A 23,867-nucleotide genomic window follows, 5' to 3' on the forward strand; every position below is an offset into this window, starting at 1 on the left:
GAAATGGAAATATTTTTAGAAGCAAGAAAGTCAGTTGTGGTTTTGCAATAAATTTGTTATAGGTGGAGTTAGTTCAATTTAATGATTTTTCTTCAGGAATACCCAACTTAGAGAAAACAGATGGTAAATATTTGCCAAGAATGATGAACTATAGGGTGGAAACAATACAAAATCAAAAAGGCAAACTATCTAAAGACATAAACTAATATAATAGTCAAGTGGTTAACCATGGAGTTGAAGTTAAGTTGGAATGAGTGAAGCTACAGTGAGGAAGATAAACTGGCAGAATTCATTAATGGACCAAAAGTCGCAATAATAGCAAAGGGTATATTTGAGATAAAAGAGTAAAATTTCGAAGTTCCAGATCTTAGATGAAATGTTATTTTGAGAATTGATAAATTCTAATGTGTCATTGTGGCTAAAGTAAAATTAAAAATGAGATTATTTTAATTAAGAAACCTGAAAAAAAAAGATCATGTGGTTTTGGAGGGGTTGGGATAATATTTGTTTATTTCCTTTTGTTTTGTTGGGGAAAAGTGTAGGGCATTAATGTAAATACTAAAGTCTATGAAGATAATTACAAGAGATGGAAGTAGAAGAAAATGACCATGTCAAATATGATATGGAGTAAAATATGACTTGTAGGTGAATAGACAAAAACAAAGATGGTAATTAGGGTTAGAGTAGTTTGGAAGTAATAAAAAGCAAGAACTACATAGAAAGGAGTAATAGTTTTCTAATTCTGCTTATCAGAATGCATACTAAAGATTTTTTGGAATGAAATAATTCTAATATTCATTCTAGATATATCCTTTCCAAGTCAAATTTCATTTAATATAAATGCCATGGTCTTTTTTTAAGGTACCTTGAAGTTATCTGGTAATTTTTTCCAACTATCATTTATTCAATTAGTTGTTGCGGTTTGTCCTTCATTTTCCTAGACTATGACATCAGGGAGGTGATACCATGACACACAAATGAACTGGATTTAAGAGAAGGAGAGCGAGCCATGCAAAATCACCAGCCTCACACTTTCTCCTCCAGTGCCATCTGAGTCCACTGGCAAGACATAAATCAGGATGACTAGAGATGGCTGTGGATGCAGTGATAGACCTTGGTCTTCTTAAATTAAGGTTTTTAATAGGTTTCAGTTTGACTGAAGCAACACCCATTAAATGACCCAGTCTTCCTTTTCAATTAGTAAAACAAGAAACTAGCTAAAGCATCTAACATTTCAGATTGATCTTTAAGGCCCTATAGTCTTGCATGGACTGCTTAACTAAGTAGATTAGATGTCATTTTGGAGAGTTACAGTTAATGTTTGTTTAAAAATGGAATGGGCTCCAACTTCAGAGAATAGAATCTAATAGTCAGCTAATCAATGAATATAATGTTAGAATGGAAAACTTAAGAGAGGATTCTGGGAAGATGATAGAGGTCAGGTATTCTAAGGTTTCTAGATTTTCTTCATAAACAAAGTCAAAATAATGCCTCAGACTGAGCAGCAAAAACAAATAAGAGTTGGGGCAAGACAGAACTCCTGAGACAACCAGAAAAAATCTGAAGACAGATTCCAGGATGGAAGTTTGGCTCCCGAGTGAAGTGTAAATAGCTTCAAGCTAACTCCACTTGAAACAGCTAGCTCAAGTCTTGAGGTAGTTGGGTTAGGAGCTAGTCTCAGTCTCAGCCACGGGAATTTTCACCTCACAGACAATATGAGGAAGAGGGAATCTAAGAGGGGGAAGATTGAGAGAATCTCTGCTGACAGAGAATGTTAGGTTATACTGGTCAGATGTGGCCCTGGGTTAAGAAGGAAACAGTACACACCATGGTGAATAAAGAAGCAATGAAGCCACAATATTGCTAGGTATGGGCCTTTAGAAGAAAGCTGAATTGTTGGCTTTGGTACAAGGCCAGAGGGGAAAACTGAAGATTATAGCAACTAGAGGGTTCTTAAGCAGCAATAATATTTCCAGCATAGGGTGCAAGGCGGGGAGAGGAGAGTGGTTACTTGTGGCTTAAGAGGGAGAAGTAGTAGAGAGGATAAGTCCAGGAAAAAGTTGAAAAAAATAACAATAAGAAGGACCTGATGCCAGAAGCCCCATCCCCCACATCCCAGGACTAGAGTTGATTTTAATAACAAGCTACTCTTAAAAAAAATTTTTTTTAAAGAGTACACAAAGGAAAAAGAACCCAAACATAGACAGTTTCTATGAGAATAGGGGATAATGGGGATTGTCTTCAGAGAAGAATACTAAAGAAAAAAAAAAGACTCTCCTATCCTAAAGAGTAATGTCAAATGTTCACTTGCTCAAAATGAATTCACAGAAGAACTCAAAAAAAAGATTGAGAAATTTTTTTTTTAAAACAAAGAACAATACAAAAAAGGCAAGACTACGAAAAAGAAAGTTAAAACAATTAGAAAAGGAGATCCAGAATCTTAAGAAAGAAAATGACTCCTTGAAAATTAGAACTGGGTAAGGGGAAAAATGTGGAAAGACTTGGATTTATGAAGGAAGACATTATCTCTTTGGAGAAACAGGATACAAGTGGAAACAAATATAATATGGCCTTACATACATGTAAAAAAACCCATGATTACAGATGTGTGTGTTGTGTTTTTGCACTTAATTGTAACCTTCCTGGGGAAGGGGGGAAGAAAAAGGGAAAAAAAAAAGTTTAAAGTATACAGCAGAGAACAAAAGAAAACCAAGAAAGGAAAGAAAAGTTGGACAGTTCTGAACACAATGTGTAGTATTTATTACATAGGCTTTCTTGAAACGAAGATTTTTTTGCTTTATATTCCGAATCCTCTCTTATGTCCTGCTGTACACATGGCAATTTTTTCTTTTCTTATTTTATATTTAAACTTAATATTAAAAGATTAAAAAAAGAACAGAAAGCATGCCAACTTCGTAAAGAATACAAAGTATTACAAGATGAAAGGTCACTAGGAAACAAATGGAAATAGAAACAAAATATAAATGCTACCATTCCATTTAATAGTAGCACTGATTACAGAATTCAGCATTAAACAAGCAGTATGATGGAAAAAGAAACGACAAAGCACTGGATCTTTGCTAAGAAAATCCCACGGACAGTTAGTCCACAGTATCATAAAGAGTCAGATATGACTGAATGAACAATGATCAGAGAAAAAGTCAGAATCTACAAGATAGCAATCAATTCTAAAAAGAATAATTTCTAATAGGATGATTCCAAATGGGATCTAAGTTTCTGAGAATGAAGACAAAAGAGCAAGCAAGATGAAGCAACCTTGTAATAGTGTTTTGGATTTAGACTCAAGAGACTTAGATGGGAACTGTACCTCTGCTACTCTACCTGGGGGACCTAAACAAATAAACTCACCTATCTAGGCCTCAAGAATCTTCAACTCATAAAGGAAAAGATGATGATCCCTAGACCTATTAGCAACATTACATCTGTAGATAGATAAAAGTATCTATTAATAAGATTATTATGCAAGCATAATATTATATGCTTGTTTATTACAGAGAATAAGCATTAATCTAAAATTTAAAAAGAATTTTTTAAAAAGTGAGAGTCTGGAGAAAAACATACAAAGTTATCGCAAAATTCAAGAAACTAACTTAGATAACCACTAGTGAGACTCTGGGCTACCTCTTAATTTCAACTTATTTTCAGCCCAGTCTTATAATTTTACAACTCTTATAATTTGTCTGCACATTTAACTTACTCCATTTTCCATACATTGCCCTTCTCTTATCAAATAAAATATGAGGGTTGTTGAGAATTCCAACACCTTATACACAGTTAAAAGGATTGACAACAAATGAAATTGTTCCATTTCTATCTCCTTTCCATAATAATGAACTTATTCTTTAGGTATAATTCTAATCAGGTTTATTTCACAATCATTTCCCCAAAAGGTCTAAAGTTTATTTGTGCTTAACTTAAAGGCAAGAATAAGAGCATAAAAGGACAGCTAAATGGCACAATAGAGTCTTGACCCTGAAGTCAGAAGAACCTGAGTTCAAATGTGACAGTTAATACTTCCTAGCTGTGTGACCCTGGGCAAGTCACTTAACCCCAATTGCCTCAGCCAAAAAAAAAAGAAAGAAAGAATAAGAACATAAGAAAGCAGTAAAAGATTTGATCATAATAACACTAACATCAAAACAGCTCCTCAGAATATTGTCCAATGCCTGATATTACAGTATTTTATTTCTAAAGGGCAATAAAATACTATATAGTTCCAAAAGTCCAGTCCTCTTATAATTATATCTGAGTTCAAAGAAACAAAGTATAAAATGATTTATAACTGCGGGCCAAGAATCAGAAATAAAATTCTTAAGTATATCAATTTCTAGAAAAGGAGATGCCACTTTGGGCTCTGACAAGACTGAGGCTAAGAAGACTTACAATAAAGCTCTTAACTTTATGCCACTAGAAATTGATCCACTCTAATAACCAAAGTGACTTTATAGAATTAGATTACTACAAATTTTATGAAAAGTGGGCCCCTCTTTTTTCACAGACAGAAGAGAAAAAAAGTAACATTAACAGAATCCTTCTAGAACTTGGGTATTCTGGTGTTCCTAATGAGGATTAGTCTTTTTTTGGTCAAGACAATAAATAATTTCCCTGAGAGAGCTGAATAAAAGTTAGACCACAGTTGGTCAAAGTTAGACAACAATTTGATCGAGAGAGAGAGAGAGAGAGAGAGAGAGAGAGAGAGAGAGAGAGAGAGAGAGAGAGAGAGAGAGAGAGAGAGAGAGAGAGGACTGCCTATGAATGATATGTGAGAGTGATAATCTAAAAGACAATGGAAAGATAAACAGTGGGTATTAACAAGCTATGGCGTATCATCAAAAACTTGCCTGTGAGACAGATATATTGTTGGTGGAATTGTGAATACATCCCGCCATTCTGGAGAGCAATTTGGAACTATGCTCAAAAAGCTATCAAACTGTGCATATACCCTTTGATCCAGCAGTGTGGATATACTGGGCTTATATCCCAAAGTGATCTTAAAGAAGGGAAAGGGACCTGTATGTGCAAGAATGTTTGTGGCAGCCCTCTTTACAGTGGCCAGAAACTGGAAACTGAATGGATGCCCATCGATTGGAGAATGGCTGAGTAAATTGTGGTATATGAATATTATGGAATATTATTGTTCTGTAAGAAATGACCAACAGGATGATTTCAGAGAGGCCTGGAGAGACTTACTCTGCTCAGAGAGTCTTGGAGAGACTTACATGAACTGATGCTAAGTGAAATGAGCAGAACCAGGAGATCATTATACACTTCGACAACAATATTGTATGAGGATGTATTCTGATAGAAGTGGATTTCTTTGACAAAGAGACCTAACTCAGTTTCAATTGATAAATGATGGACAGAAGCAGCTACACCCAAAGAAAGAACACTGGGAAACGAATGTGAACTATCTGCATTTTCGTTTTTCTTCCCAGATTATTTTTACCTTCTGAATCCAATTCTCCCTGTGCAACAAGAGAACTGTTCAGTTTTGCAAACATATATCGTATCTAGGATATACTGTAACATATCTAATATATATAGGACTGCTTGCCATCTAGGGGAGGGGGTGGAGGGAGGGAGGGGAAAAATCAGAACAGAAATGAGTGCAAGGGATAATGTTGTAAAAAAAAAATTACCCTGGCATGGATTCTGTCAATATAAAGTTATTATTAAATTTAAAAAAATCTGGAAAAAAAAAAAAAGAGACTTACTCTGCCCAGATGAACTGATACTGAGTGAAATGAGCAGGACTGGGAGACCATTATATACTTCAACAACGGTACTATATGATGATCAAGTCTGATGCATGTGGCCATCTTCAGCAATGAGATGAACCAAATCAGTTCCAATAGAGCAGTAATATTGAACCAGCTACATCCAGCAAAAGAACTCTGGGAGATGACTATGAACCACTACATAGAATTCCCAATCCCTTTATTTTTGTCCGCTTGCATTTTTGATTTCCTACACAGGCGAATTGTACACTATTTTAAAGTCCTATTCTTTTTGTACCACAAAATAACTGTTTGGACAGTTATAACTATAATACTATAATAAGTATAAATATAATATATAAGTATAAATTAAATACAATATAAGTATTTGGACATGTATACTTATATTGTATTTAATTTATACTTTAACATATTTAACATATATTGGTCAACCTGCCATCTGGGGTAAAGGGTGGGGGGAAAGAGGGGAAAAATTGGAACAAAAGGTTTGGCAATTGTCAATGCTGTAAAATTACCCATGCATATAACTTATAAAAATTAAGAATGTCTAGCATAGTAACAAAAAAACTTGTCTGTGAAAAATGGTATAAAAGATATTATCAACAAACATACACAATCAAATAGTCAAATAAAAGAGATGTGTGGGTTAGATAGTGAATAAGTAAGGAAATTAAGTAAGGAATAACAGATGAAGCAGTGCACTAGTAACCACAAAATACTTAAAAAGACTCAGGGCATATCTCCAAGGCACCTTCCCAGAGAACTTGAGAAAAAAACAGACAAGAATCAGAGAGGATAGATGAAAAGGTGTTAAAAAAAATTTGTGCTACACTGGTACAAAATACTCATGTCCATGGGAAGAGAGTCATTTGAATATGAATGAACAAAATTGTCCAAAGACAGGAAAAGTATTAGGTAAGTGACACTCAAGCATACAATTCCTTGAACAGAATTACTTCATTGCTGTCTAGAAAGATACTGTGTTGCTTCTATCCATTACTTCTTACTATCGCACTATAAAACAAAAATACTGAGAACATCTGGTCCATTGCTCTTTCATTTTACAGAGATAATTGAGGAATGAAATTTAAAGAAACAGGCCAAGAGGGCCAAATAACTTGTCCAAAGTCACGTAAGTTAAATAAAAGCAAAGCCTGAACTACAACTCAAGTTTTCTGATTCCTAATTCATGTTCCTTCCACTACATCAACATTTTTCACTTAAATATGTGCATGGAAAGAAGAAAACAGTTTAAATTTCAAAAAGACATAAGAAAAACTGGATTATGACTGCAACAATCACTAATTATAATAAAAATGTTGTCTACAGAAGCATCCTTTGAGAAAAATGTGTTTTCAGATTATTACAAATAATTATTTCATTTACCAAAGAATGCTAGGGGGTATAACAAAAAAGGGGAACTGTAAAAAGAAAGCCGATTTCCAGAAAATGCAGATGACTTAATTAAGGTATTTTGCAAAGATAAAAAAAGGCAATGTAATATTCTTTCAGCCAAGCATGCTAACCACCTGTAGTCTCTAAAAAGGTATAAATTGCACAGAAATTACAAAGTACTTAATATGAAACAAAAGTTATTGGACTTGAAATTTTAAATCCAATGTCTTTTCTTACTGCTATATACTATTCTTGCAAAATATTTAAAAAAATAAAACACCATACCTGCAAGCAAAATATAGCGGAGTAGCTCCAGACACATTTGGTCTATTAATATCAGCACCACTGTCTAGCAAGCACTGAACTGTCTGAAGGGAAAAAATGAAGAGAGTCAAAATCATGTGAGAAAAGAGAAGAAATTATAATAGTTTCAACTTATAGCACCAACTGCAATACATATAAGCAAGATCTTTTTCATATTCAAAGATTTCTAAAACTTAGTTGTTTATTTACATGTTTTTTAAAAGTCATATTTAAATGTTTTCCTATTCAAAAATAATATTCCAAAGCCTCCCAATAACATTATTTACTCTAATGAAGAATACTATATTAGCTAAATTGATACATGATGACATTTTACTACATGATGTATCAAAAGGCACGTATATAACATGATCCCCAAAGCATGAATTCCTATAAGAAATATAAGGGTCACAGCATTGAAAGGGACCTCAGAGGCCATCTAGATCAATTAATAGTTACACAGGAATCTTTACTACACTATTCCCAACAAGAAATCATCCAGTCTTTACTTGGAAGATTTCTAATGAGAGAGAATGCATAAGCTCAAAATATTTATTAAGCACCTACTATCATCCAAACACTATTTTAGACACTGAAGAAGGGTAACCCATTTCATTTTTGTATGGTTCTGATTATTAGGCAGCTTTTCCTTATATCAAGTTTCAGATTTCACTCATTTTCTTCAGAATGAACACTGCTCAATTGAGTTATCTTTAGTATAATCTTGAGACCTTTCATTATCTTCCTCTGTCTTTTGGATCCTTTCCAGTCTTATTAATATCCTTCTGTGGTATCCAGAACTAAATACTCCTGATGTGGATCTGATCAGGGCAAAGCAAAGTAGGTCTCTCTTGGGTTACATATGAGGTTTCTATAAAAGAAGCCTCATATTAGCTTTTCTAGTGAACATATTAGTATTGATCAAATTAAGTTTGTAAAATCCATTAAAACCCTCAGAAATTTTCCACATAAATTACTATTTTTCTATATCTCACTGAAATATTGATTTACAGCTTATGACATAACTTTAAAAACATAATTTGATACTTATCATCTTTGTATTTTATCTTCGAATTGGCACAACGTTCTAGCTTGTCAAAGTCTTTTTGGATCCTGTCATACAACACTTTAGCTATAACAACAATAATGATAATAACAAAAATAGCTTGCATTTATATACCACTTTAAAGTTTTCAAAACATTTTACATGTTAATATCTATTAGACTACTTTCTAATTTTCCCAGAAATTCTCATCAGATAGTGGGTTCTCAAAATGATGTTTTCCCATTTTTTTCTCTCATCACCTTAACAGATATGTAACCATATGAAAGAATTCTTCAAATCAAGTGTAAGAGATATGTAAATCAAAATACTGAGGTATCACCTAACATCTAGTAAATTGGCAAAAAAAAAAAAAATGGGAATAATTAATAATGTCAAAGTTGCAGGAAAATGGATACACTGATACACTACTGGTATAGCTATAAATTAGCATGTCCATTCTACAAAACAATCTGAAGTTATACTAACAAAATGAGTAAAACATATATACATTCCCATTAACGAAGAGATTCTACTTTTAGTCCTCTACAACACCAAAGGCCAATGACCACCCCCCTCCAAAAAAAGTCCCCAAAATATTTAGCAAACAACTAGAAACAAAGTAAATATTCAATGACCAGGAGAACAGATAAACAAATTATAATGCATAAATAAAAGAGAATATAAGAAATGATATTTTATATGAACTAGAAAGTGAAGTAAGTAAAAAAACTCAGAAAAATAATAACTACTATGACTTTAACAATGTAAACAGGAAAAAATCAAAACTTATTAACAAACTTAAGTGGGGGACTCTAAATGTAAAACAATAATAACATCAGACTTTTTTAAAATGGTGATTAAATTTTTTTTTCCTTTTTCATACTTCTATAGGATGCCTTCAAGGGGAAATAATGGAAAATTTGATATAAAAAATGACATTTTTAAGAAAAAGATTACAAGAGTAAGCAAGCTCTGACATGTGCTTTCTGATGGAAAAGTTCTGACTTCTGACTTAAGAAGGATCAATATATCCAAAAGACAATTTGGTTAAGTTTGCTGAACATTATCACCAGAATACTGACCCCTAAGTGACTAATTTCCTTAGCAACAACAACTCATAAAGAAGATCTACCTTAAGGTACAAAAAGATATAGTTCATATAATGGAAAGAATATCAACACCAATGAAATAATGGATCTCTGTTAAAAATCAGGTAAACTTTTTTTAATGACTTTCATCATGAGTAGAATAGCTAAACAAAGAGAGTTTCTCTGGATTTAATGGACTGTTATTGTGCCATAAGAAACAACAAAATAATGAGAAATAATATGTCAAGATACATTATTTAACAAGGAAAATAATACACCAAAGTGGTGATGGTCTAAATATGCACAAAAAGACATATTTTTGTACATGACCAATTTATTTTGCTTAAAAATATTTTTGCATATTTTGTTACATATATGCAACAAGTTATAGTTGATTTTTTTTCCTGAGGGCAGATATATGAGAGAAAAATGCTTGTTAATTGAAAAATAAGTTTAAAATAATTTTAAAATGAAAGGGAAGAGGGAATCTTTATTAAGCACTCACTATATGCCAGGCATTGTGCTAAGCATTTTACAAGTTTTATTTCATTTGATTCTCATCAAACCTTGGGAGGGAGGTGGTAGTATGAGTCCCATTCTACATTTAAGGAAGATGAAGCAAACAGATTAAGTGACTTGTCCAAGATCACAGCTAGTAAGCTATATTTCAGTCATTATAAGTCTGAGTATAGCAAATATTTCAAGCCCAGAATGAAACAGGATCAGTTATAATAAAACACAAAGGCAAAACAACAACAAAACAATTCTAAGAAGTAACAAACCACTAATAAAAAAAAAACTAATTAATCCTCATATATCTTTTCCTTACTGTCCCTTTCCCCTTTATAAGCATTCACTCTTGCTTTATGATTTTTTCAACTACTCTCAACTATTTCCATGCTGACAAATCAGAGTTTCCCCAGAAAGGGAGTGGCCACTACAATTAATAATCTCAGGATGCTAAAAGCAAACTTTGTAAATGATTATTATTACTCCCTTTGTAGGTCATGAGCCTCCACTGGGGTTAACAGATTTCTTAGGAGGTTCTGCAATATTCTAGGCTTTGATCTAACCCAGGACTATCATCCACAAAAGAAAGTCTATCTTGAAGAGCTAATCACCCAAAGAAAATTTTCTCTATAAACTGGTTCTTCCCTATAATAATTATGAACATCTTTGGCAATGTGATGCTTTTCCTAGTTTTATCATTCCTCTGGCATCATAACGTTGTTTACTAAGTTTTCTCTGTTATATTTTTCCAAAATTAATGAATAATTCTGATACATATGAATGGAAAACATCCTTAAGCATTTTGATCTGAATAAAAGAAATTTTTTCTTTTTTAAATCAACAATAAGCACAAGGTAATATTTAATTATATCATTTAATCAGTTGTATTTAGTAAAGATGTAGTCTCTGTGGAACATGACCTCAGAAAGAACATTACCTATTAATAATCAAAATAAATGCATAGATGATGTGCATTAAAATTTAATGCGGATGGTAAAACGGGCATATATTTGTATGTACATACATGTGTGTATATATAAACACACACATACACACAAATTGTCAATAATATCTCAGTCACTTTTTAAGTAAAGATTTTTTCTACACCCCTAATATCTTCCCCATCTTTTATGAAAAATACCTCAAAAATCTCAAAACTGTGTCACCACCAAAATGACTTCCTTTCTTTATACTTGGTGTTATCCAGATGCTTTTCCTATCTTTATTCTTTAATGCCATCTCTACCATCTGTAAAATCATATTTGGAATTGTGATATTAGAACCTAATTGCGATAGTTCTGCTATCCTCAATAGTAAAGTTTCTTACATTCTTTCTGTTTTTCTTCCATTTTTACCCTTAAACATTCTCAAATTTACCCTTAAACATTACTTTGCTTATAACTGAGCCTAACTCTAGACATTTTTGAAAGTTTTTAACCATCCACTACTTCTCCACTTTGTGAGGAAAATTCTGCTTGTAATTTTCCATTTTCATTTTGTCAATTTGTTAAATTTCTAAGCACCATAATGAAAATCTTTGCCCTCAAAAAGATTACATTGCATGAATTAAATATAAAGTCATTGTTGGAAGGGGAGGCACTAGAAAATAAGGAATGAGGGAAAAAATTCTAGCAGAATTAACATTTCAGAAGAACTTTTAAGGAAACTAGAGATTCTAAGGGTTAAGAGATGAAAAATGACTATTTTCCAGACATGATAGACAGCCTATGCAATGAGTCCATTTTATAAAGTATAGTATGACAAAAAAAGTTTCATTCAATGAGGGTTTTGTATATTGCATCCTTTTTCTGAAAACAAACATTCTCTATGATCTCTTTAACATAGTGATAAACAGATCCAAACATTGTATCTGTCTTCTTAGAAATACTCTTTTTCATTCTTTAAGCTTTTGCCAGCTTCTCAAATTAATAAAAACTGAAGTATTCAAAGATCAGAAGCTGGTAGATGCACTCATAACAAAATTTTTAAAAGATGAATAAAATTGTAATTAGCACCTGAAAAAGCATACTTTTGAATTTAATAACCAAATGTAATATATGTAAGATTGATGTATTTGTGTATATAAATGCATATACATGTAAAAACATTTATATTCAAAAATGGAAAAGATTAAATTGGTAAAGAGCATTAAAAACTTAAGTACTATATAATTTCTTATTTCCTTTATGTTTTAATTTTTAAAATTTTTTCCAGTTCCAAAATTACCAAAAAAAATTTGTTTCATGGTCCTCCAAATAGCAGGTAGGGCTCTATCTCATTGACAAATTCTTTCTTATAATCTTAAAAATTAGGTGACTGATAAAAAGAAATCTGGACAGAAAAATGATAGAAGACAGCCCATCTAGATTCCAGAATTTGCCTTGAAAGACACAACTACCTGAATGCTTCAATAAGGTCTCATGTCTTTCCAGCACGCTTTTGTAAAATAGCATTGTAAAAAAATTTTGTAAAATTATATGTTCTTGCATCTATTTCCAAAGCCATTTAACTTAAGTCAGTGGCTAGCCAAGAAATAAAATACAAATGACAAGTTTTCACACATACATCCAAATCCAAAGTAATAAAACTGAAAAAAAGTTAATGGTTCATGTTAAAACAATAAAGAAGTAAATGTAAACTCCTTTTAGCAAATTATTACAATCCAAAAGGAAAAATTCATTATTTCAATTTAACCAAGTTTTTATTGTATAATACAACAATTTTAAGGTACTATTTTATACATTGAAGGATACACAAAGTTAAATATAATGACCCCAGAACTTAGTCTAATAATTTAAGAAAAATAATGCATGACATAATGATGCAGAGCTTCTGACAGTATGCTTGTATATTCTCTAAAACCAATCTACTACATAAAAAAGTTCAATTGGCTGGAAGACTTAACTACCTAAAACTAATGTATATTTCTTTAATTATCCAGCAACTGACAGCAGTATTCACTTATCCTAATAAATAACAGTAACTGGAAAAACTGCCATCACTGCAGACCAGCCAACACAGAAGTCTAAAATCAGAAATACTGAACTTTCTCTAAACCTAAAATTAAATTCTGAAATATAGTAATCAAACCTACCTTTATGCCTCAAAGCTGAATCGAAGCAATGCTTTGGAAAAAGCATTCAAATAAGTGTACATGACTGCCCTGTAAGTCTCTGGATGAAAAGTTTGGAGGATGGTTATGGATACCAATATAGCTGACTGAATGTAGTGGAATAACCTTATTGTTCCTTAACAAGCCTGCAATTTCAATGAGAAACGCAGTCAGTAATAATTCTCTTGAAAATAACAATCTATAATGCCATTTGTCAAATTAGCAACTGTTTTTAAGTTTTATATCTTACATCTACACTAACAAGATTCCAATTGCTTTTTCATATTAAATTTGTGAAGCTTCAAACTAAGATACATAAATTTAAGATATCAAATTACTTAAGTATAAGATACTTTCTTTAAATTTAATTCTGAATTAATTTCTAGCTAAATGTACTCACAGTATTTAAGTTTAGGTTAAATCATTTAACAATATGATGCTCTAAGTTTATGGTTCCAAATTGTCCCAGAAAGCTAAGAAAGTTATTCATATGCACCAAGAGTTCACATAAGTCTTTTAGACAATTGATGACAACAGGAATAAAAACTATAAAAGGTTAATTTCAAATTCGGCATTTTAGATAGCTAGATAAAATCCAATTTGCTGACTAAATTGCTACAGTGTTTTAAAATCCAATCATAATATATAGGGTCTGCAAATTGCTCTGTATCTTTCTGTTGCTGGAAAAGTAAGAACTATATTCTCAGATACATGTATTGTTTTTTTCAAAACCCTCAGAGTTCAGAGTACTTTCACCCACTAAGTCACTAATATTCTGCATATACCACAAGGGTAAGTTTGAGATAAAAAAATATATATTATCCTAAGCATAAATATTTACCCAATGAATGAGTTAAGCCTGATCTCTATGGTACCTTCCAGACCAAGAGGAACCAAGATTTTCAAAGACCCCAGCTTCTTAAATAGTGATTCATGATCCCATATGGAATCTCAAAACCGAATGTGGGGGTCATGAAATTAACATTTATCACTCAGTAAAATATCTGATTTGTATATCTATTTTACATACTTGTATGTCTGAGGTCGCACAACAATTTCTCAGGCAAAAAGGGTTTGTAAAGTAAAAAAAAAAGTTTAAGAAGACCTTCTCTAGACTATAATGTGCCCTTGATAATATAATCTAAAACTATATTATGATTCTGGTGACATAAAACAAAAGGTATAGCTCAAATAAAAGTTGCTAGTAATATCATTGGAAAACAGAAGATTTAGAAGTTATATTCATATTTTTCAATCTATTATAAGTATTACTTTTATTTTGCCCAGGCCTATGTAACACTGGTAAAGGAAATTCCTTCAACCTAGCAGAATACTAAGTATTATACAATCTTTCATCTTTAAAAGTTGTTGTAGTTCCTAGAAGTAGTCTTTAACCTAAACTCAAATAACCAGTATATGTCAGAGAGGCAAGACTTGGGCCCAATTCTTGAGACTGTTCTCTCTCCACTGTGTCACATTCTCTCTCAAGAAGAAAAAGACAACTTTCAAAATCCTAATATATTAAGACAACATTAGAGAATCAGCAAACAAAATTTGAATGTCCATGTTGCAAAGCTTTCAATGAACAACAAAGTAGTAACAGGATTTTTTTCATCTTTATTATCTTTGATAGAATAGATATATGCTCTGCAAAGTGGATTTAAATTTAATCTTCTATGTAAATTCAAAATAAATTATTAATTAAATAAGCATCCTCACAATCTTTAAAGCATTTCTCATCATCAAACAACAATGTGACAGCAATAAGGAATGTGACAGAGTTGCCCAATACTTGGAAATGATATTTCCTCTTTCTCATTCCCATTTATTCAAACTTTTTTTTCATGTCTTCCTGAAATTTTATCTACAACTGAGGTTAAAAGTAAAACTTCACAGACTTTTACCTCTTATGTCTCTACATTAATTTTTTTAGAGCTTGAAGGTTTGTTTTCCCCTGAAGATTTTTACATTTGATTTTTATAAAAGGAATAAAATTTCAAGCTTTTTTAAAATTTTAATAAAAATTTTTAATGTACAAATAACACTGAACATGTCTTCATATAGTTGTTTTTCAGTCATACCTCATTCTTCATGACCCAATTTGGAATTTTCTTGGCAAATACAATAGAGAAGTTTGCCATTTCCTTCCTCAGTTCATTTTACAGATGAGGAATCTGAGGCATATAGGGTTATAGGGTTAAGTGACTTGACCAGGGTCACACAGCTAGTAAGTTATCTGAGACCAGATTAGGGCTCAGGAAGATGAGTCTTCCTATCTTCAGGCCTAGTACTCTATACAATGTATCACCTAGTTGCCCTACCATTTCCTTAATGAATATAATTAAAGTAACTACCTTGAGTAAAAGGAACATCCAATTCTAGTAAAATGATATGACAGGCTCTTAATTCCACATCCAACTAAATCACTAACACACAATAAAGCCTTTTAGACTATCTTCATTAGTAAATTAAGGGATGACTGGGAATTAGTAAAAATAATAATAATAATAATAATAATAATTGATAATCCCTACCCTTGAAAAATTTACCTTCAGTAGATAATTCAGTCCAGTTAAATGCAGACTCCTGCCTAATAACATTCTAATACATCATAGAAAATGATCAATTCTAATACATATTAGAATAAGTACAACTCTACTAAGAGATTGCTATCAATATAATTCTACCTAAAGACAAGGATCTTTAGACTAAATGACTTTTCAAATGACTTTTCTTCTGTATAATGCTCAAAAATCCCTGTGGCATTTCAGTGACCAGGATGGAAATTTAGTAGCAGTCTTACTCCCCTACACAAAACCAACATAGGAACACAGAACTCTGTGTAATGTTATTTGGAAAGTCACTATTTTTTCCCTTCTAGCTCTACTATCTCTGCAAAATCTGAGACAGAAAACATCATCATAGTAAAGTCAGAGTATCAGTTTTCTTAGAAGACAATTCTTCAGAGACAGAATTTCTCAACTGTAAAGTCTACGTCATTGCTTTGCCACACCTGCTTTAAATTGTATACCATTTGGAATACATTATACTTGTGCAATGTGACTTCAGAGCATAATGTATTTTATAATATTACATATTAATAATAATAATTATATATATATATATATATATAAATAACAGTGCATTCTATAAAGCACATGTGGTTTGGGCCAAGGCTTTCTTAATGGTCTACTAACTTATATCCTAACTGAAAGCAATTGATATTAACTATTGTAATACACTTACTAGCTAAACTTCATAAAAGCAGAGAGAGGATATAGTTGTTGAACAACTGTTATGTTTTTTTCATTATATTACATGATATAGATACAGCTTGAAGTCTTTCAATTTGAAAATCAAACAACTTTTTTCCTTGGAATACTATCAACAGGACTCACATCAAAAACTAAAATAATTTTACAAAAGAATTCCGAAAAGTCATCCATAATTATGCTTTTCAAAAATACTGAAGAATGGGCTCAGTTATGTCAAAATATTTCTAGTGTAAGCTTTAAAACAAAAAGCACTTTCAGAACCTTAAAGATGGTAATCTTTGAAGAAACAATAGCTATTTTGACTATTCCTTAAAGACACTGAACTAATGTAATTTCTAGACTTTAAAAGGAATAAAATCTAAGCAGATATTATGATCCAAAGAAATCTTTTTTCCCCATTTAATGAATACATCCCCATTTAATGAACACATAAGGATACCAGAAGAGCAACTTTCAAGTCCCAAACTCAAAAAGTCCTGATATTGCAACTCCTACACTGTATTCTAAATTTCTTGGAATGCCTTATCAGAGACAGTCTTGGACTCTTAAAGCTAAGCCATCAAAGCACAAAAGTTTCAAGTATGAACCTGTATATCTATTTTTCCAAGTACTAGTTTACCTAAGCTAATCACCAGAACGTTGACTAACAATATTTTTTTTTCAGTCATAAGGACTCATGGACAATGTCTAAATCAATTATAATCTAAATGAAGTTACTTACATGAAATATTTTAGTATTAAAAAGTACTTATTTCTTCTCCTTTCACCAAAATAAATCAGCAATCTAGTCATTAGTAGAAAAGACTTTAAAAATAAGACCTTTCAAGATAAAGTTCACAAATATTCCTACTGAAAACCTTTTTTTTATAAATTCTAAGTTTACAAAAATTTACAAAATACATGAAATTTCAACTAAATTTAACCTACTGTCTTATGACCATTCTGGCATGCAACATGCAATGCTGTCTGTCCCATTGCATCTTCAACATCCACGTTACTGACATGCTGCACAAGATCATGAAGTAATTCTGTTCTTCCATTGACAGCCAACCAGTGAATCTGTAGAATAATTTGGGCAAATTAATAGTTTTACAAAAAAAATTTTCATTCGAACATTATAATAAAGTAATTTTTCAATTGTAAATCTAATATACAACTAGTGACACTTTAAGCCTATGCGTTTTTCTTAGTTTTTAATGATCAACTATTTCTAATAAAATTTGAACAACCCCAAAGTTATGTTTCAAAATTAATCTTTTCTTTTCCTAACATAAAATAAAAGGCAAGTACAAGATTATCTTCCTTTATACATAACCTGGGGCTTTCAAAGTATGCAATTATATTTCCCAAAAGGTAATTCTGACTTAGAAAATAGAGGGACTAAATTTTTTTCCCCAACTCCAAATCTTGGTACTAAATATTCTTAGCATAGTACATTCATACTCCCCTCACTGCCATTCATTACCCAATCTTTCCCTCTGCTAGCAAAATAAAATTAAATTAAATTTAAACATCAAGTAATATTAACAGGAAAGTAACAGAAAGAAAGTTAGGAAATAAGTATAAAAATAACTTTTATTAGAAATGTGTTTCACAGAAGAAGCTGCTATTCCCAGTAGATACAAACAAAATCAAGAAGAAAAAACAGAAGAAGCTAATAAAAATGTTTCTAAAATATGTTTTTTTATATCCTTTCAAAGTTTGTCAAAATTAATTAGTGGGAGAAATCGTTAAATAATATATTTATCTATATGCCTATACTGGATAAGCAATACCATGAAGATGAACCAATATCTTGATTACATTATCAGATATTCTATGGATATTCAAATACTAAAGTATATCACATTTACTCATATTTCCTACTGTCTACTGAATATATCCAGTTGGATATCCCACAGGCACCTCAAGCTGAACATAAAACTAGACATCAGTTTTACTCTAAATACATCTACTCCCAACTTCTCTAGCTCTTTTAATGGCATCACTATTCTCCAATCACTTATGACCAAAGCCTCAAAATGATCTTTGATTCTTCCTCTTTCTATCCCACATCATCAACTGCCAAACTTATTGGCTCAATCTCACTATTGCTCAAATTTATCCCTTATCATTCTTCCTATCATCAACAGATTATTTACATCCTTATTAAAGAAGAACATCATCATAAATTTAGAGTTGAAAGGATCTTCCGGACCATTCAATCTAAACCTCTCATTTTACAGGGTGAGGCCCAGAAAGGTTCAATGAATTACTTCCCCAAAGTCACAGAATTACTAAGTATCATAACAAATCAAATCAAATCAAAAAGATTAACTCAAGAGTCAAGTGCTCCTTCATGCTGCCCTCTAAAAGTCTTGCCACAAATATTAAGGAAACTTCCTAACATGGAGCCCTGAGTCATTTTTTTTCCTAAGTCTTTTCCAGAGCAACTAAAAGGATGACATTATTCTTCAGATTAAAAACCTTCTAGGGCTCAGTAGCTACCACATAAAGGCATTTTTTAGCCTTGCTTTAAGATTCTTAACAATTTAGATCCAACCTATCTTTCTTTATTTCACACTTTATTTCAACTCAGCTTATGTTTTTTACTTCTAGTCAATGAAGTTAAATTGTGGTCCATCTTCCAACATGTTTTTGGTCTAACTAGTTATGTTTGTGTTATTCTCTCCCTATTACATTTACTTGTAGACATTCTGTACAACCTACATAAAAGAGATTAAATGTTATTTCCTCTAAAGTCTTTCTTGTCCTAGCAAGAACTGACACTTCCTGTATTCATCTCAGAGACCTTTGTTTATAAGTAGGTATACAACAGATAATACTCAAAATTATTCTCCATATTTAAAGAAGAGCTACACAGGGACAGTTTACTTGCCAAATCTCTAAAGGGGAGAATTTATGACCAAACAAGAAATAGAGAGTATTATGAAATGAAAAATGGATAGTTTTGATTACATTAAATCAAAAAGATCTTGAACAAACAAAAACAATACAACCAAGATTAGCAGAGAAGCAGAAATCTGGGAAACAATTTTTACAGTGTTTCTGTCAAAGGCCTCATTTCTAAAATATATAGAGAACTGAACCAAATTTATAAGAATATAAGTCATTCCCCAATTGATAAATGATCAAAGGATAAGAACAATTTTCAGATGAAGAAATTAAAGCCATCCATAATCATATGAAGAAAAAAGTTCTAAAAAATTATTGTTTAGAAAAATGCAAATTAAATCAACTCTGAGGTACCACATCACACCTATCAGACTGGCTAAGATGATAGGAGAAGTCAATGATAAATGTTGAAGGGGATGTGGGAAAACTAAGCCATTAATACATTGTTGGCAAAATTGTGAATTGATCCAAACATTCTGGAAAGTAATTTGGAACTAACCTCAAAGGACTTTCAAATTATACCCTCTGATCCAGCATTGTGTCTACTGGGTCTGTATCCCAAAAACATCATAAAAAAGGGAAAAAATATTGTGCAAAAATATTTGCAAATATTTGCAAAAATATTTATAGCTCTTTTTGTGGTGGCAAGGAATTGGAAATTGAATGAAAACTCATTGACTGGGAAATGGCTGAATAAATTATATTATATGAATGTAATAAAATATTACTGTTTTGTAAGAAACAATGAACAAGCTGATTTCAGAAAAGCATGGGACTTAGATGAACTGATACTTACTGAAGTGAGCAGAATCAGGAACATTGTACATAATACATTGTACACAATAACAGCAAGATTTTTGTGATGATCAACTATGGTAGTCTTAGTTCTTCTCAGCAATCTAAGACAATTCTAATAGACTTTGGATGGAAAATGTCATTTGCATCCAGAGAGAAAACTATGGAAAATGAAGGTAGATCAAAGCAAACTATTTTCACCTTTTTTTGGGTTTGCTTTTTCTTTCTCATGATTTTTCCCTTTTGTTCTGATTTTTCTTTCACAACATGACTAACTTGAAAATATGTTTATAATTTTTCTACATGTATAACCTATCATATTGCCTGCTGTCTTAGGGAGGAAGGAGGTAAAGGAAGAAAGGACAAATAATTTGCAACTCAAACCCTTACAAAAATCAATGTTGAAAACTATCTTTACCTGTAATTGGAAAAATAAAATACTATTTAGAAGCAGGAGAAAAAAATTTAAAAGTTAAACAACAAAACTAGATGAAATGTCATGTCTTATTTATTTCATTTAAACTACTTTAAGAGCCTGTTTCTCTGTTTCAAAATCTCTTTCAAGAGACATTAGTTTCTCTACTTCTAGAAAAAAATACTTCAAAACTGTGACTACTTTAGAGTGAGATTCCTATAATCTATTCCATTCAGTTTATATACTTATTTCAGGGATCTATAATTTCGCCAGTACTGAAACTCACTATACTGAAATAGACTACAAGCCATTCAAACTTAGAAAATGGTTTTTGTGCCCATCAACTGGAGAATGACTGAGTAAATTGTGGTATATGAATGTTATGGAATATTATTGTTCTGTAAGAAATGATCAGCAGGATGAATACAGAGAGGCTTGGAGAGACTGACATAAACTAATGCTAAGTGAAATGAGCAGAACAAGGAGATCATTATACACTTCAACAACAATACTATATAAGGATCAATTCTGATGGAAGTGGCTCTCCAACAATGAGAGGATCCAAATCAGTTCCAATTGATCAGTTAAGAACAGAACAGCTACACTGAGTGAAAGAACACTGGGAAATGAGTGTGGACCAGAATATAGCATTTAGACTCTTTCTGTTATTGTTTGCTTGCATTTTTGTTTTCTTCCCAGGTTATTTTTATCTTCATTGTAAATCCGATTTTTCTTGTGTAGCAAGCCAACTGTATAAATATGTATACATATATTGTATTTAGCATATACTTTAACATATTTAACATGTATGGGACTTCTTGCCATCTACGGAGGGGGTGAGAAGAAGGAGGGGAAAACTTGGAATAGAAGTTTTTGCAAGGGTCAATGTTGAAAAATTACCCATGCATACGTTTTATCAATAAAAAGCTACAATAAAAAAAAAAAAATAAGAAAGAAAAAAGAAAAGAAAAGAAAATGGTCTTTGAAAGCTACTGTGGACAAACTCCTAATGACAAATCTAGAAAATGCACCAGAACAAATCCCAATAAAGAAATCCAGGAAAGGTCAGAGTAAGGCCTTTGTCCAACCCAGCTTGGCATAAGTAAACAGACAAGGAGACGAGAAGTTCTGTGGACTGAAGAGTTAGCCAGAAGCACACTAGACAAAGAACACTCCAGCACCCAGGGGAAAATTGTTCACCAGAGCAAAAGAAGGTCTCACATCCACAATAGTCATATTCCAAATACTGTGACAAGGGCAGGTATCTACTGGTCACTTTGTCATCTATTACCCAGTCCTACTTAAGAAGATCCAGGGTAGCATAAGAAGGAAACCCAGTGGGATACCTAGGCACTGTTACAAAAAAAGGAGGAAGTCTAGAAGCCAGCAGCAATAATGTGGCTTAAACTCTGTCCTGAATCAGACCAATTTGGGAGTACTGAAATCTTGCTGGTGCCCAGCCTGTTTCTGAGGTCCTGGAATAATCTAACATTCAATGTCCCCAAGAAAGAAACAACAGAACCAGTCTAGACCTCAAGTTTGAAATCAAGAAACAGGTTGAAAGAATGGGAAAATAACAACAAAAAGAGAACCCAATCCCAACTCTATCATGGAGGCAGGGAGATTAAAGATACAAATGCAGAAGAGAATGACTCAAATATCTACAAGAGACTGTTACTGAAACAGTCATGTAAATTTACAGTCATGCAGCCACAATAATTGTAAACTTTTCTAAACTTAAGTTTCTATAGGATGCCAGATCTATATTCAAAGGCTATCTAGTTTGGCAATATAAGCTAAAGCTGGCATAGTTTTCAAGACCATAGGATCACTTCGATAGCACAAGTTATTAAAGTAGGACTTCAATGAAGACAAGCACAAAGAATATATGTTACTCTGACTTAATTTTGCAAAAGCAAGGAGAAGCAGTAAAGAAAATATTCTACTCCTGAGCAAAGTGAGAAACAAAGAGGAAAAAACCACACCCATAGCCTAACTTCTCAGAATGCCTATGAAGAATGTATCTGAAAGCCTTGAAACATCCTTGAAGGCCAGTAAACAGAAGCTAAAGAAAGAAACTAAAGGATGACAGAATCAAAAAGAAATAAGCAAGCAAACAAAATAAAAAATGTGATAGATTCATAGTTTCTCTGGGAAAAATTAATCAAAATATCTAAAAGAAAAATGTTTCCAAATATTTGTGGTCCATTTAGTTATTGCAAAGATATTATTAAATATTTAAACAAAAACAAAAAATAACTATTTTAAAACTCATATGCCATGTTAAATTTTATCCTTTTTAAAGTAAGTCAAGTCACTTCAATAAAATTTAAAACACTTACTGCAGTCAGTCCTTCATTATTACAAATGTTGACATCTGCACTGTATTCTAATAATTTACTCATGCATTTCTTCTGACTGAAAAAAAGAAAAGAAACATTAACAAATATCATAAGCAATGGCATTAAAATACACTAATAAGAATAGAATAAGAGAGATATTTTAGAAAGAAATCAATTCAGGTCCAATATCTGATAATAATATATACTCTACTTGATAAGTAAACTCGAGTAATATCATTTAAAATGAAATGTAAAATGTTTCTAAGATTTGAGCATAATCAAACATTAGGTCTGATCTCAGATAACTGCGGGGAAAATGTGTAATCAGGTTTTTTTTTTTTGTTTGTTTTTAATGTAGTTTTGGAAATTTTTTGGTTTGTTTAGAATTGCTTTGAGATGGGACAGTTAGGTGGCGCAGTAGATAAGGCAGCAGCCCTGAAGTCAGGAGGACCTGAGTTCAAATCTGGTTCACGTCCTAGCTATGTAACCCTGGGCAAGTCACTTAACCTCAATTACCTCAGCAAAAATACAACAAAAAATTGCTTTGAGATTGGATGGCTCTTTACCTACTGATTGCTCCACTAGATTACAGGCTATTAGTGACCACTTATGGGTCCTAATCTATTCCTAAAGGGCACAGGTGTTTTTCTTTAAACATGCTCCATTTTTCAAAGCTGACTAGGTTCACCCCTTCAGAGGCAATATGGTCATCCCTCACACCAGGGTCTAAATTTAGTGTGAATACTTAATTTGCTTTAGAGACTCTACAAATTCCCAAATTCAAGCAACCTGCCAGGCTTAATCTCCCCAAAACCAGGATGTATGTGCTACATGTATATACTTGGTAAAAATTAAGTTTTCACTTGATTCAGGAAAGGGCAGTCAAATCTTCCTTGAAATAATACACTCAAATTTCAATTCGTTGAAAGATTA

The 23,867-nt window shown here is 32.1% G+C and overlaps 1 protein-coding gene across 4 annotated transcripts in view; it reads right to left on the reverse strand.

The window, feature by feature from the left end:
• Positions 1-23,867, reverse strand: part of HACE1 (HECT domain and ankyrin repeat containing E3 ubiquitin protein ligase 1) — a 91,463-nt gene that overhangs the window by 51,550 nt on the left and 16,046 nt on the right. For 3 of the 4 annotated variants that reach the window (XR_007953594.1, XM_051997452.1, XM_051997453.1), the window contains exons 5-7: positions 22,935-23,010; positions 17,415-17,546; positions 7,440-7,522 (exon numbers count right to left, since the gene is read on the reverse strand). Coding sequence is in view for 3 of the 4 variants with exons in the window: in XM_051997452.1 (XP_051853412.1) it covers positions 7,440-7,522; positions 17,415-17,546; positions 22,935-23,010 (291 nt within the window). In the remaining variant the exon portion in view is untranslated. Of the gene's footprint in view, positions 1-7,439; positions 7,523-17,414; positions 17,547-22,934; positions 23,011-23,867 lie in introns of those variants that run through there. The other variant, XM_051997454.1, reaches the window with a different exon arrangement.

This window comes from Antechinus flavipes, chromosome 4, assembly GCF_016432865.1.
Source record: "Antechinus flavipes isolate AdamAnt ecotype Samford, QLD, Australia chromosome 4, AdamAnt_v2, whole genome shotgun sequence".
Taxonomy (NCBI): Eukaryota; Metazoa; Chordata; class Mammalia; order Dasyuromorphia; family Dasyuridae; genus Antechinus; species Antechinus flavipes.